The sequence below is a fragment of the Ursus americanus genome, chromosome 7, assembly GCF_024610735.1.
Source record: "Ursus americanus isolate L20-20 chromosome 7, mUrsAme1.1.p, whole genome shotgun sequence".
Taxonomy (NCBI): domain Eukaryota; kingdom Metazoa; phylum Chordata; class Mammalia; order Carnivora; family Ursidae; genus Ursus; species Ursus americanus.
In genome coordinates this window covers 60,830,692-60,846,878 of record NC_142133.1, presented here as the reverse complement: position 1 = coordinate 60,846,878, position 16,187 = coordinate 60,830,692, and the positions used below count along the sequence as shown (strand labels likewise).

The following is a 16,187-nucleotide window of genomic DNA, read 5'->3' as shown; positions in this document are numbered from 1 at the left end:
CTCACTCAAAGTGTACATTTGATGGTTTTGAGCATACTCACAGATAGGTGCAGCCATCACCACAGTCAGATGTAGAACATTCTTATCACTTTTTAAAGAAGTCATACACCCTTTAGCTGTCATCCCACTGTCCTCTCACCACCACTTAGCCCTAAGCAACCACTAACCTACTTTCGTTCTGTATAAAGAATTGGCCATTATGAACATTTCATGTAAGTGGGATTATAAAATATGTTTTATAACTGGCTGTTTTTGCTTATTACAATATTTTCAAGGTTCATTGATGTTATCTTACTCATCAGTACTTAATTCCTGTTTATAACTGAGTGATATTCCATTGTATGGATATCTGTCGCATTTGGCTTATCCATTCATCAATTGGCAGACATTTGAGTTGTTTACACTTGTTGTGAATAATGCTTATACATTACAATAATGGGCATACAAATATCTCTTTCTGTTCTTCCTTTCAATTCCTAGGTATGTACCTAGGAGTGGAAGTGTTGTTTTACATATTAGTAAGTTATTACCTGAGCTTTTAATTACAGCCATCTTAGTGGGTGTGAGGTGGTGGGTATCTCATTGTGGTTTTGATTTGCATTTCTCTGATACCTAGTGACCTCTGGCATAGTCTCATGTGTTCATTGGCCATTTGTATATCTTCACAGAATTATTTATTCAGGTCCTCTGTCCCGAGAGTGGGGCCAGGCCACAAGGAAGCATCTACCTCTCAGCAGTACTCATCTAGAACCTAGCCACAGCAGCTGATAGGATTACAGTGGTAGGATGACAAAAGCTGAAGTCTTCCCCCTCTTGGGAAGACGATCTTCCAGTTCAAGGTAGGGGGAGAGGGAGCCCTGATTCTGTCAGTCTGGAATGGATTTTCTTTATTGCTGAGCTGAGAAGAGGAAGGGAGCAGGATCTTGGTTCAAATACTACAGACTCTTGTTTTTCTTTCTTTGTCTTAGTAGATTTTCTTGAATAAATGTTTTCTCTGTTATTTGTATGCTCTTAGGGCCATTTGCAGAGACCCTAAGTGTTGGGGGTTTTTTTGTTTGTTTTTTAAAGAATTTTTATCAGTTTGGGACTTCTGGGTGGCTCAGTTGGTTACGTGTCTGCCTTTGGCTCAGATCATGATCCCAGGGTCCCTGGGATTGAGTCCCGTGTTGGGCTCCCTGCTTGGCGGGGAGTTCTCGTCTCCCTCTGTCTGCTGCTCCCTCTGCTTGTGCTTTCTCACTCTTCTCTGACAAATAAATAAACTAAATCTTTAAAAAAAAAAAAGAATTTTTATCCATTTTACTGCAGAGCAAGTAGGTCCACTGAATTCATGCTGTCATACCAGTTAGGAAAAAAAAAATTGAGACTTCATAAACCTAGTAAAAATTTTAAAGCTTTCTTATTAATTAAGTATTCTATATCTTTAGAGTGGGTATTGTTCATCCATTAATTTCTTGAAAGTAAAAATTTAGTACATACCTAAATATACAGTATCATGTACTTTTCCTTTGCAACATAAATCAGTTTTATTAAATATTAAACTACATACTTATTCTTTACCCAAGTATTCTTTTTTTTATGTTCAATTAGCCAACAGACAGTACATTGTTAGTTTTTGATGTAGTGTTAACCGATGCATTAGCTGCGTTATAACACCCAGTGCTCATCACAGCATGTGCCCTCCTTAATACCCATCACCCGGTTACCCCATCCCCCTGCCCTACCCAAGTAGTCTTGTTTCAAAATTCAAAAGCTTTAAGATGTTATCCAATAAATAGTTGTCTTCCTGCCTCTGTCCTATAGCCAGCCAATTGAACTCCCTAGATAAAATCATTATTACTAATTTCTTAGATTTTTATAGAGATCCTGTGTGTGTGTGTACATAATATATATATATATATATATAACAAGTAAATAAGTACATCTCCTTATCTTTTTTATTGTTGTTGTTTTGTGTTATACTTTACCCAAATGGTAGTAAAGTTCCAGTGCATCAGAAAGCACATCTTCATTTTTATGAGCGCACAATTGATATTTAGCACTTAAATCATCTCCATATTGATAAGCACAAATTGATTCCTTTGCTGTTATAAAGAATGCTATGGTGACTAATTTTGGTGACCTTGATTATTTTATCTTTAGGATTAATTTTTAAAATTACTAGAACTAGTGATTGAAAGTGTGTGTCAGTTTCTTATATTGCCAGATTTTAACTTGTCCTCTATAGGTGTTAGTTGGTAATGTTTGATACCTTTGTAAAAGTTTAATACTGATTTCCTTCCTTCCTTTTATCTGTACGTGCATACGAACATACATAAATTTTACACACATACACGCATTTTTTATGTACCAATTGTGAGACGTGTGTTGCAGACACTATAACCCTGTTACCCATGTTTTAGGATTTATTTCCTAAAAGACAAAGGCAATGTACGGCATAACCACATTACAGTAATCAGAATATAGAAAATTAACATTGATGTAATACAACCATCTAATTGTCTAATTCATAGATATCATTCATAATTCATCTCTTATCCCAATCATGTCCTCTATAGCAAAGAAAAAAATCGCTTCTTGTCCAACATTTAATCTAGGATAACATGTTAACATATGTTCCTCTTTCATTTCCTTTGATCTGGAACATTTCTCAGACTTCTTGCCTTTTCTGACTATGACAGTTTAATAAAATTTTTTATTCTGGAAGAGTTCAAAATCTGTAAAACTAGTGATTGTAGCATGATAAACCTCCATGAGCTTCATCACTCAGCTTCCTCAGTGATTAACACCTGGCTGTGCTTTTTATTTATATCTTCACTCTATTCTTTCCAAACACACACATATATACACATAGTAGGTTGTTTTAAAACAAATCTGAGACATCATTTTGTGCATGCCATGAGTAATTTAAGCAATGCCTAAAAGCACAAAGGAGAAAGTAAAAATAGATTATCTCATGTACCACCCTCCAGAAATAGCAAACAGTAGCATTTAGTAATTGTGTGTGTATAGCTAGAAGTACGAATAGGTATCTAGAATGGCGATAGAAGATAAAAGTATGGAGATATTTGGAACTTAAACAGCTTAGCTATTTTTACCAAAATGGAGAGAAGAGAAAGGCTAGTGTTGGGACATCAGAGATCATTAGCTAAGCCCTTACAGCTTTTATGTGGGCTGGAACGAATAGAAATTTTATGTAGAAATGTTTTGCCAATCATAACTATTAAGCCAAACGGGCTTTGCATGATTTATGATGTATTTTTGTTTTGTTCTTACCAGAGGATTTCTGCCTTTAGGGATTTCATTAGTCAAAATATCATTGTAGATTTTTGTTTGTTTTCTTTTTCTTGTTACTTTGTCCTGCCAAACAGTTTGAAAAGGCAAGCATTTGGCCAGTTAATATCTGTAAGAGTTTACTTACTTTTTAGGTGCATTAATTGTAAAATTTCTAATCTATGGCATTAAAATTCAGCTTAACTATTTTGATTTTATAGGGCGTTTACATTTCCATATACATATTAAAGTCATCGTGTCAGTTTCTACCCCCAACAAAAAGCCTGTTGGCTAATTGGGAATTTGATTGTAATTATATTCAATCTTTACGTTAATGGAGAAAACGGACTTCTTAATATTGAGTCTTCTGATCTATGAACATTGTATATCTATCTGTTTAGATTTCCTATAATGCCTCTCAGTACTGTTTTTGTACCCTTGAATTTATGTCAAATTTGTCCCAGTTCCACTTTTTATGCAATTGTACATGGTACTGTTTTATTTAAAATTTCATTTTCCTACTGTTAGTATATAAAAATGCAGTTGATTTTTACTTATTTACCTGCTTACTACCTTGTGAAACTCATGTACTAGTTCCTCTAGATTCCTTAGGATTTCTGTATAGGTAATCATGCCATGGACATTAAAGACAGTTTTATTTTTTTCTTTCCAATTTGTATGCCTTTTTCTTTTCTTGTACTGTCTGTGTACTGTAGAAGTTGTCACTTTGGGAAAGTAGTGTTCATTCCTTCACCATTAGGTGTGATGATTGCAGTAGGGCTATTTTAGAAGCTGTTTCTCAGGTTAGGTGGTTTTCTTCTTCTTCTTCTTCTTTTTTTTTTTTTTTTAAAGATTTTATTTATTTATTTGACAGAGAGAGAGACAGCCAGCGAGAGAGGGAACACAAGCAGGGGGAGTGGGAGAGGAAGAAGCAGGCTCATAGCGGAGGAGCCTGATGTGGGGCTCGATCCCATAACGCCGGGATCACGCCCTGAGCCGAAGGCAGACGCTTAACCACTGTGCCACCCAGGCGCCCCAGGTGGTTTTCTTCTATTCGTAGTTCGGTTAGAGTTTCATCATAAATGAGTTTTGAGTTTTGTTAAATGCTTTATTTAGATCTGCTAAGCTGCTCATAATGGCTTTTTTTTTTTTTTTTTTTTTTGGTCTGTTAATATGGTGTATTACCTTGACTTTTCAAATGTTAAGTAAACCATGCATTCCTGGAAAAAAAATCCCACTTGGTTGTGATTTATTATCCTTTTTTTCTCTTTTCCCCTGTCCTTGTGAGAGATATTGATTCATATTTTCTTTTTTTCTTGTGATGTCTTTGTCTCAAATTGGTATCTGATTAATTTTACCCTCAAAAATGAGTTGTTTCCACTTCCTCTATTTTCTGAAGGAGATCATATAAGATTAATAATAAATTTTTTTCTTTCTTTTTCTTTTTTTAAGATTTTATTTATTTATTTGACAGAGAGAGAGAGACAGCCAGTGAGAGAGAGAACACAAGGAGGGGGAGTGGGAGAGGAAGAAGCAGGCTTCCAGCGGAGCAGGGAGCCCGATGCGGGCCTCGATCCCAGGACCCTGGGATTGCGCCCTGGGCCGAAGGCAGACGCTTAACGACTGAGCCACCCAGGCACCCCAATAATAAATATTTTTTTCTAAGTGTTTGATAAAATTTACCTGTAAAGCCATATGGAGCTTTTTAATGAAAAGGTTTCTAATTAATTCAATTCCGTTAACTGATAAGGGCCTATTCAGATTTTCTATTTCTTTTTAAAGAACCGATTTGGTGATGTTGGTTTTCTCTCCTATTTATCAGCTTTCTACAGTGAGAACATAGGAGTGGTTGTCTGAAGCTGGCCATAGGAGGAAAGGCATAAGGAGAAGTGTTTGGGATGATAGAAATAGTCTGTATCTTCATTTGGCCAGTGATTACACAGGAGTGTTTATTGTCAGAAGTCATTAAAGGCACATTTGAAATTAGTTCATTTTATTGACTGTAACTTATGCCTTAATAAATTGATTTGAAAACTTATAAAACTCATCTGGAAATGATTTCATGATTTTTTCTTGTGTTACAGAGGGTTTTTTGTAAGAAAGTGACAATTAGAAAATCCTGACACTTGGGGCCCCTGGAGGGCTCAGTCAGTGGAGTGTGTGACTCTTGGTCTTGGGGTTGTGAGTTCAAGCCCCACATTGGGTGTAGAGATTACTTAAAAATAAAATCTGAAAGGAAAGAAAGAAAGAAAGAGAGAGAGAGAGAGAGAGAGGGAGGGAGGGAGGGAGGGAGGAAAAGAAAGAAAATCCTGACACTCTTAAGATTCCTGAGAATTAAAGAGCTCAGTTTTTTCATTTTACCATGTGAATGCAGTAGAAAGCTAAATTTGAGACCATGCTGTAAAAATATGTTGAAAAAAGTTTTTAAGATTATGAATTATATAGTATTAAAGCTTAAAGGCAACTAGCATTTTTTAGTGGGTTTTAAGGAAACTGTTATGATGAATTTCAGGCCGTATTAATTTTTTCCCCATGCATAAAGTACTTTTTCTCTCTGTGTTAGTAAATCATGCTAGTGCTTTTCTCTGAAATTGTGACCTTGAGTGGCGTTATAGTTTAGTGCTTAAGGGTCTAGACTTCAAAGCTGGATGACCTGCTTGTGCATCCTGTCCTCTCCACTGATTATGCGGCCTTGAGCAAGTGCTTCACTTTACTCATGTGGAAAATGAAGAGCATATTTACCCCCATGGAATTGTGAGAATGGAGTTAATTAATATATGTAAAATGCTTAGAACAGTTCTTGCCTGGCATGTGTGCTCCCAGTGTTAGCTGCTGTTAACTGTTATCATAATCACTATTTACCTTTGAGACAGTAGTGTTCTGTTTAGAAGTGTCCGGTTTTCTTTGTTTTTAAAGCATCGAAACATCATGATTATTCTCTTAATGTGTACATTTATTTTCTTGTAAAGCAGAAACAGCAGGAAAATAGTATTAGACTAGAAGTCCAGACATTTCAGTTCTTTTCTAAGTCCTTTTTTGGCTGCTTAGGAAACAAAATTTAGTGCTTTGGTGTTAGTTACCTATAATAAAAGGCATTATTAAAAGTTTTATAGTAATACCAATTAAGTACCACTAACTATTAGTCCTAATTAATACCACATTTAGATTTATATCTAAATTTATATAAATTTTACATGAAGCCACCTTTAGAGGGAGATTACTTCTAGGGAGATTACTTCAGAAACTTTCTGGTTTCAGTGATTTATTGATAATGTAATCAGAATCATTTCCTGTATTATTTAGTTGTCTTTCAATTTTAGAAAGGAAAATGATGACACTGCTTATAATTGCTATTATCCTTTGGGGATTAGTAATCAATGTACTGTGATTTATACCTTTATTCTTAAAAATTGATCAGCGAGAAGCTAATGTTATGCCATTTGGAGATGTGTTTAAAATTTCCTTTGTCAAATTATTTCTTCGTGTTCTTTGGATCAAATAGTTTATTTATATATCAGAACATTTTAGGTTAAATTCAACAGGATTATTGTCTTTTAATAAAAACACAGTGTTGCCTCGGGGCGCCTGCGTGGCTCAGTTGGTTAAACATCTGCCTTCAGCTCAGGTCATGAGCCCAAGGTCCTGGGATGGAGCCCCATGTCAGGCTCTCTGCTCAGTGGGGAGCCTGCTTCTCCCTCTCCCTCTGCAACTCCCTCAGCTGTTCCCTCGCCTTTGCCCTTGTTCTCTCTAGGTCTTTCTCTGTCAAATAAATAAAATCTTTAAGGAAAACACACACACAGTGTTGCCTCAATTATTTTATTGTAAGGACAAAATTGGTGTTTATTTTTAATTCTGTTGATTATCCTGGCAAAGTGTCTTGTTATGAAACCTCTAAGACAGTTTTTGTGTATATATAATAAGCTCCTGTCACTTTAAGGTGTGGAGTCACTTTAATATGATGTCGTTTAGCATATAATTTATTTTACTGTTTCTCTAGTGTGAGAGTATATGTTATTAATTATAAAAAGGTATGCTTTGTTGTATTAGGTTTAATTTTTTGAACAATAGAATCTTGCAGAGCAGTGGAGGGTGGATTATCTGGAGGTAATGTAATGTGGAGTATAAATTGCATGCATAGAACTCTGTTCAAAGGAATGTTAGGAAAAACACCAAACTCTGAGGAAAGTCTGTAAGTATACATTACTTAATAACATTGGAAAACAGGGGCACCTGAGAGGCTCAGTCAGTTAAACGTCCAACTCTTGATTTCAGCTTGGGTCATGGTCTCAGGGTTGCATTGGGTGTGGAGCCTGCGTAAGATTCTCTCTCTCTCCTGCCCTCCCCTCTCTAAAAAATAATAAAACAACATTAGAAAACAAAGATTTTACATATTCATCTGAGAGAGATAGAGCAGGTGAACACAAGCAGGGGGGAGGGACAGAAGGAGAAGCAGACTTCCAGCTGAGCGGGGAGCTGGGTGTGGGGCTTGGTCCCAGGACCCCGGGATCATGACCTGAGCCAAAGGCAGATGCTTAACTGAAGGCAGATGCTTAACCAACTGAGCTACCCAGGGATCCCTCAAATAATTAAGTCTTAAAAAAAAAGTTCAAACTGACATATGATAAAAAGTAATTCACCCTAATGTTCTCCCCCAATCTTAGTCCTTCTCTCTACATGAAAATACCATTACTAGTTTATGATTAATATTCTTAGTATTCTATATCTAACTATACAGGTATATCCAATACATGTATTTATCACTGATTTTGAAATAAACCTTAAGCAAATTATTCATGCTGTTTTTCATATAGTCTAGAGATTGTTTATTTTACTCTATGTGATACCTACAACTCCCAGAGAAAGACCCATCTCTTTGGGTCGAGCCCCCGTGCCCACTTATTTTTCGTGGTTTTTATATGTAAATAGAATATAAGGAATTTGGCTTTTGAAGATGGCATTATCCAGGAGAACTTTCGCTATGATGGAAACATTCTTTATCTGTGGTGTCCAGAATGACTCATGTGACTGCTGAGCACTTGAAATGTGGCTAGTACAATCAAGGAACAGAATTTTTAATTCTTTTATATTTTAATTAAATGTGTGTGTGACCAGTGATTACTGTATTGGACAACTCAGGAGACATCCTGGTATAACGAAAAAACTCTAGTTAGATGTACCTCAGTGTCAGTGTTGGTCTTGCTATATTCTATTTAGCTGCTTGTACAACTTAACTAAGTCTTAGTTTCTCATACACACAGTAGGGGCCATAATTCCTTCTCCAAGGATTTATACACACAGAGAAATAAAAATTGTCTAGAAAAGGGATTAGACGTATCTATACCACAGTGATATGCCTGGTGAAGGAGTCGAGAAAGAAAGAATTGGTCAAAATAAATTGTAGCCTTGGGGCGCCTGGCTGGCTCAGTTGGTAGAGTATGCGACTCTTGATCTCTGGGCTGTGAGTTTGAGCCCCACATTGGATGTATAGCTTACTTAAAAAAAAAAAATTTAAGTTAAAAAAGTAGACTGTAGCCTTATCAGGAATGTTTTATGATTTGTCAGGATAATCAGTGTGAGATGTTACTTATATATGTAACATTAATGTTTAGAAATTCATCTTTTCCTCTTAGTATTCCTACATAGTTCCCCAGCCATAAAAAATGTATTCGAGTCTCTTTACATAAATGTCATCTTTGTGTATTATTTGGCAAACTATTTCACTCAGATATAGGTGTTGGAGATCTACTGTATTCTTTTTAAATTCTACATAAGATAGAATCATTTGGATATTATTATGTATTTAACCCTTTAATTTATTGCTCTTAGGGTGCTTCCAACTTTCAGAATTAAAAACAGTATTATAGGGGTGCCTGGGTGGCACAGTCGTTAAGCGTCTGCCTTTGGCTCAGGGCGTGATCCCAGCGTTCTGGGATCAAGCCCCACATCAGGCTCCTCCGCTAGGAGCCTCCTTCTTCCTCTCCCACTCCCCCTGCTTGTGTTCCCTCTCTCGCTGGCTGTCTTTCTCTGCCAAATTAATAAATAAAATCTTAAAAAAAAAAAAAGTATTATATATATATTTTTTTTATTTTATCTTTTTTTAAAGTAGGCTCCATACCCAACGTAGGGCTTGAATTTACGACCCTGAGATTGAGTCAAGTGCTCAAAAACAAAAATCTTTTTTAAAAAAAGATCACATGCTCTATTGACTGAGCCAGCCAGGTGCCCCTAAAACAGTATTATATTGTGTTTTATAGGTGTAGAGTAACAAGTGGTATTGCTAAGTCATAGAATATGGGCACTAAATAATGCCAAATGGGTTATCAAGTTTCATATCTACCTGTTTAAAGTCTGGCTTTCTCATATCCTGACAAGTATTAATCTCAGTGTTTTTGCCTGTTGATTAGTAACTTTGGAGTTTAACTTGAATTTTCTTGAAAAGTGTGGAGTGTACTGTGTTACGAAATCACAGTAAGTAATATTAGGTCATGGGTTGGAAAAGAGGCTTTAAACATAACCAAGTATCTATGAAAATTTTATATATGATTAAGATGGAGGGTAATATTTCAAATACAGCAAGATTGAGCGGTCATACTTTTCTACCCCGGTCCTCTACATCACTGTTGGAAGGTGTGAAATGAGGACCTACTCCTCCATCACTTTAATAAACAGCCTCCCTGTTTGTCATCAGACCATCACAACTAATTTTAGTAAGGTTTTTTTTTTTAAGATTTTATTTATTTATTTGACAGAGACAGCGAGAGAGGGAACACAAGCAAGGGGAGTGGGACAGGAAGAAGCAGGCTTCCTGCTGGGCAGGGAGCACTATGGGGGGCTCAGTCCCAGGACTCTGGGATCATGACCTGAGCCGAAGGCAGATGCTTAATGGCTGAGCCGCTCAGGCACTCCTAATTTTAGTAAGTTTTAATCAGTTGCCACATAGAGTTCAGGATTCCTATGCCTCATCCCCCAATACTGTAATCCCAGTATAGGTCTGTGGGCATTGAAGCAGTTCCTGCCTCCAGTAGGTACTCCCCCAATTCTCCTCCCCCTTTTCAATTTTTTGTGTAGCAGTCAGAGTACCTATTAGCTTCTGAAAAATTTTCCTCATTTTGTCTTTCTCTACCTAGAATGTAAGCTACACAAGGGCAGGGATTTTGTTTATTTTTTTCACTGCTGTATTCTCATCCTGTGCAGGAGCTCGTTTTCAGTCAATATTTATGGAATAACTTTATTCAATAACTGGTATTAGAAAAAAGTTGTTAGGGGTGCCTGGCTGGCTCAGTCGATAGAGCATGTGACTTTGATCTCAGAGTGCTGAGTTCAAACCCCATGCTGGGCGTAGAGCTAAAAGAAAAGAAAAGAAAGAAAAAGTTGTTAGCTCTTTATCTTACATGATTCACAAAAGTAAATTACAGTTGGAAAAAAAGCACAAAACCTAACAAAACAACTTATAAAAGCGTAGAAGTAGCATATGTTCTTAGAGTAGGAAATTCGTTCTTACATGCATGTAGTTTTAAGAAAACATTTCATTTGAACTAATAATTAAAAGTTAATATAGTTAACTTTTTTATAACAAGTTGATCTGTTGAATTATATACCTTTGATAAACTGTGATCATATTTTATTTTACCTAAACTACCATGGCTCTGTCATTTCAATTTAATTTTGAAAATAAAATTCCACTTCATTACTAATGAATTTTTGCTGTAAGTTATTATGTAGGCTATTTAGTCATTTTTATGTGTAAAATAACTAGTTACTTAATTACGTTTCTTCCCCTCTCCCCAGCTGTTTGCTGTGTTCATTTTTTGTCTCCTTGAAGTGCCTGTTACACATTGCACAGTGTAAACATCTGCATTAGTTTATTTACCAAGTAACCAATTAATCTTAAGATCTGAGTAGAGGGGTACCTGGGTGGTTCAGTCAGTTGAGCATCCAACTCTTTTGTTTCAGCTGGGGACATGATCTTTGGGATTGAGACCCATGTGGGGCTCGCACTAAGTGGGGGGTTGCCTGAGGAGTCTCTCCCCCCCCCTCCCACTTACTCACTGTCTCTTTTTCTCTCAAATAAATAAATAAATCTTAAAAAAAAAAAAAAAGATCTGAGTAGAAGCAGGGCACCTGGGTGGCTCACTCATTTAAGTGTCTGACTCTTGATTTTGGCTCAGGTCATGATCGCAGGGTCGTGAGATCGAGCCCCATGTCTAGCTCCACACTCAGTGGGGCGTCTGCCCGAGATTCTCTCTCTGCCCCTCCCCTTGCTTGCATGCATATGCTCGCTCACTCACTCTCTCTAAATAAATAAATCGTCAAAAGAAAAAGATCTGAGTAGAAGTCACATGGCTGCGGGCTGACTTTTATATTGTTCATATTCTCACTTTGTGCTTTCCCCTTTTTACAGTTCTTGACATGGCGAGACATGTGCCACTCTATCGAGCCCTGCTGGAATTGCTCCGGGCCATTGCTTCTTGTACATCTATGGTGCCCCTACTGTTGCCTCTTTCTACAGAGAATGGTGAAGAGGAAGAAGAACAGTCAGAGTGTCAAACTTCTGTTGGTACATTATTAGCCAAAATGAAGACCTGTGTTGATACCTACACCAACCGTTTAAGGTAGTATACTTGGTTCATTTCTCTTCATTCTGACCCTCACTGCTTTTTAAAATAGCTTTGTGGGTTTTTTAAAATGACATACGTTGATTAAACACACATGCATACAAGCAAGATCTAAAACTACAAAGAAAAAGTGTCCACCAAATCCTACTCTCAGAAACATTTATTCACATTGACTTATCAGACCTCTCCTTATACAGTCTTAACAGCTATAGGTGTGGAGTTTATCTTAAATTCTGTCATATTGTACCTGTTATACAGATGGATGCTAGTTTTAGTCAGTATTGGGGCCAAAGACGCCTTTCAATGCCAGTTAAATACATATTGGCCAATAGTGTTCTTAATACTTCCAATTATACATTGTATGTAGGTGCTATATTTTACTTAACCATCTGTTAGTGGACATTTGGGTTATTTTCAGTTTATAACCACATACATACATCTTTTGAGGCTTGTAGAAATCAGTAGATTCATAGAAATAGAATTGTTGGGTTTATGGATTACTTCTGTTTCATTTTGATACATGCTATTCATGCTATAATCTTTTTTAGAAGTGAGAGGATTCAGTATTTATTTGTTGTAGTTATAATAAAGTTAGTATTTATCTTCTTGGTAAATTTAATTGATTAATGAATTTTTGGCTTAAGGTTATACCTCATTAGATCCAGATGTTGAGTTAACAGAAACTCTTTTTAAGAAAACATAGTAAACCTTTTTCTTTCTCTTAGCAGAGTCTGTTCAGTGGTTGTCCATTTTATGTAAATTCTGATTTTTAAGGCATTTATACTGCCAGTGGAAATTTATTCTTCTGTCAGTGGTCTTTTGAGTCAATTAATGTTCTTTACCATCTTTATAAAATATTTGTTCTACCTATTCTTACTAATTTTTTTTAAGATACTAAAATTTGAGAAACATAGTATACATCAAATGATGGCAGAGAACTAGTCACTGAAAGGATAATTTTTTCAGGGAGAAAGCAGCTGCTGTGATAATCCTGAGTCTCTTCGTTTATTGTACTCAGTATCACTTTAAAAGCTGGTGGCTCACTGCCAGGCAGTTAAGAACCATAAATTGGATAAGAGATTAAAGAAGAGCCAGTTGGTAGAAACATAAAAAGCTGTAGGTTCATACTGCTCTTTTACCAGGGAAGGAAAATGTGAAGGTATATAATCTTTGATAGTTAGATTGTTTATGTTATAGAGAAGAGAACATTATGTGTGTCCCATCCTTCATCGTGGCAGAAATCTAACTGGCAATATACACAGCCGGCATACTTAAAAATAGTGTTCTGTCATAATTGAACTGAAGGTCTAATTTTCTAATTGAGGTAATGTCTCATTGAGAAACGTCTAGTTGAACATCGCATCTCTACCCTGGCCATCTCTGTACAATCTTATTGATTGTACAATAAACGTACAGTTATTGACAAAGCAATTAATATAAAATATGCAGAGCTTTGAAATTGCCCTTGTGTATTTTTAGGGGAATTTTGCCCTGTGTTTCTGTACCTCAGCTTTCTGTGTTTTGGGGTGTTTGTACTAGTTGATAACAAAATTGAAAATTTATGAAACCTTGAGTGTTTATTCCAGGAGTATTTTATTTCTTAGATGAAAAAATTGTGTGAAGATTTGGAATATAGTCATTAATTACCACTTTCATTAAAAATAATATCACAAACTTGTGGTATAAATGTGAAAATAAGACCATTAAAATAAGAACAATTGTTTATATTATGTATTTCCTTAAGCTATAATTTCTATTGGGTCCTGTAAAAATGGAGTTATATAGTGGGTTGAATTCTAAGGTAATTATGGAAGATACTTATTGCAGCAAATGGAATTTGTATACTTAGAGCACCTTTTTTGTTTCTTTTCTTAAGTTAATATATTTCCTGTTTTCAAAACATACATAGTGTAATTTTTTTAAAAGTAAACTTGACTTCCGTATAAAATGTTTTGATGATTTACTATAAAAATATCATTTCAGTTAGAGGATAACTGAGTTTCATTTTATTGGAGCTTTTTGTTTTTCTACTTTTTCTACCGGAAAAAAATTATTCTTCAAATCCTTTCCTTCTTTAGTAAGAAAAATGACACTTCACACCTCTCAATTCTGTACCAATGAAATATACGTGTAAAGATCATATGACTGTTCAGAGCTCATTTTATTTACATTATTTTACCTTTATGGTGACTCTGTACAGTAACTATTTGTAATAACTGTTTTAGTGATGAAGAAACAATGCTAATGAGTTTTGTGTTAGGATTTGAATATCCTTCTTAGTCAGGATTATTCATGATATGTATTATATTTTACCGCATCTGTTAGAAAAAAACCAGCACAGACATACATGTTATAACATCCCTACTTGCCTTTTCAGGTTTGGTACATTGAGAATTCATTTTCCATTTCACAGAGAGAGGGGATAAAATCTATTCTCTTTCAGCCTGTCAGGACTTAAGATGCATTTCTTTTCACATTTTCATTATAATAGAACTCTAATAAAGTGAGAAGCATAGTCTAGTTTCCTTATAGAGTTTGCTTATACCCACGGAAATCGGCTAAGTTCAATTTTAACACTGTTTGAAAGTGTAAAACTTCCCCTCCCCCAACCTGCCTATCCCAGCCCAACTGTATTTTTTTAAAAACCCAGGATACTCTTGAGAAAAGAATGGTCAAGGCAAATATGTTTTGTTCATTGATCACTTTTAGGATACGTTTTGTTGCATTATCAGGGTTTGGAGATGTGACTTTAAAAATAACGTTAGGTGTATCTCAGCTCAAAAAATATTTACATTATTTTTGTCTCTGCTGTCAGTAAGAAATGTAAGGGTGAATAAAGTACATCTTTTTAGTATAGTTTTTCTTTTTTCTAAGTAAGAGCAAGTATTTGTTTACTAATTATGTTTATATACTTTATTGCCTCTTTTTTTCTTCTTGTTAACTTCTCATTTGTTACTTTTTTTAAAGCAAGCATACACAAAGGGCATGCATTTTTTCTCCTTCAAATGAATTTTTTTCAATATGTTTAAGCATTTGGTTATCTTAAATAAAAAATAGATTTGCTGTGTACTCTGCAAAAAAGGTCTCTAGATGATAATTGTGGTTACATATAATGATTTTCATTGAAATTATTTCTTCTGTATATATTTACATTTTTTATCTTTCTTTTGTGGATGAAAGAAATGAGAATGTTTTGTCCCAGTACTGAAAGTAAGTTTACTCTCCTGCTGGGAATAACCTGATTGAGATTATTCTGTCACAACTGATTTTGATCTCAAAATTCAAAGAGTGAAGATTATATGGGTGAGCTCACTCTCCCACAGCCATGCTAGAAACCTTCTGTAGGAGGAAACAGAAAGATACTCTTAAGAAACTGAAAAGGCAGATCATTTGCCTGGCTATTACCTAATTTAGATAGGGGAGAGCTGGCCTGGTCACAAGAGCATGCCTGAATTGTTCATATAACAGATGTTTATTGAACATTCATGGGAGCATAGCAAGAAAATTAGGTCCTTTTTCTAAGGAACCGACAGATAAATGGGGTAAACAGTAACTCGACAGTTTTATTACACAGTACATGTCATATTGAGGTTCCTGAAGAATCAAACCTGATTTGGAGTCCTACAGAATAAGTAGGAATTAGCTCAATGAAGTGGGGCAGTGGGCTGGCATACCAAACTGAGAATAATGTTAGCAGTGAAAGAAAGTATCACATATTCAGGGAAACCTAAAGAAATTTTGTATGCCTGGATATAGTATAGTGTGGGAGATGAGGCTAGAGAGGAGAGCAGGAGCTCGAAGGTGAAAACGGGTGTATTTATAGTTATCTGGTCTTAAGAGTGGTGCTGAGCTACTGAAAGGATTTCAGAGATCTGATCAGATTTTCATTACCCAACTTTCTATATACCCAAAGGCTTTGAGCAAGAATGACTGCTTAGAGAAGGAACTAGAGTTGTTGCCGCAGTGGCACAACACCATGGGAATGGTTTTTATGCCTTGTAGTTCTGTAATTACTGAGTTTTTGCTATTGTGTATATGAGATATAATTATAGATACATGTATATATCAGTGTATACACATACATATATCTGAAAGGTAATTTCTGAATTTTAATTTTTGAAATAATAGACCCTAAGGCATGTTTCAAATTTCCTTCAATTATAATTATACCTTAATAAAATGATTACCTCTTATGGGTGAAGATAGTTTAATGACCGATTAGTACTCTGATGGGGTTGATACTTGGTGTGAACCAGAACATTACTTAGGGAATGAATGTAATACTTCTAGTTTATTATATTC

General features: G+C 35.6%; 1 protein-coding gene across 13 annotated transcripts in view; it reads left to right on the top strand.

Annotated features, from left to right (window-relative positions):
- Positions 1–16,187, top strand: part of BIRC6 (baculoviral IAP repeat containing 6) — a 226,981-nt gene that overhangs the window by 172,397 nt on the left and 38,397 nt on the right. For all 13 annotated transcript variants that reach the window (XR_006781730.2, XM_087863741.1, XM_045809116.2 and 10 more), the window contains one exon: positions 11,672–11,882. Coding sequence is in view for 12 of the 13 variants with exons in the window: in XM_087863741.1 (XP_087719867.1) it covers positions 11,672–11,882 (211 nt within the window). In the remaining variant the exon portion in view is untranslated. The remainder of the gene's footprint in view (positions 1–11,671; positions 11,883–16,187) is intronic.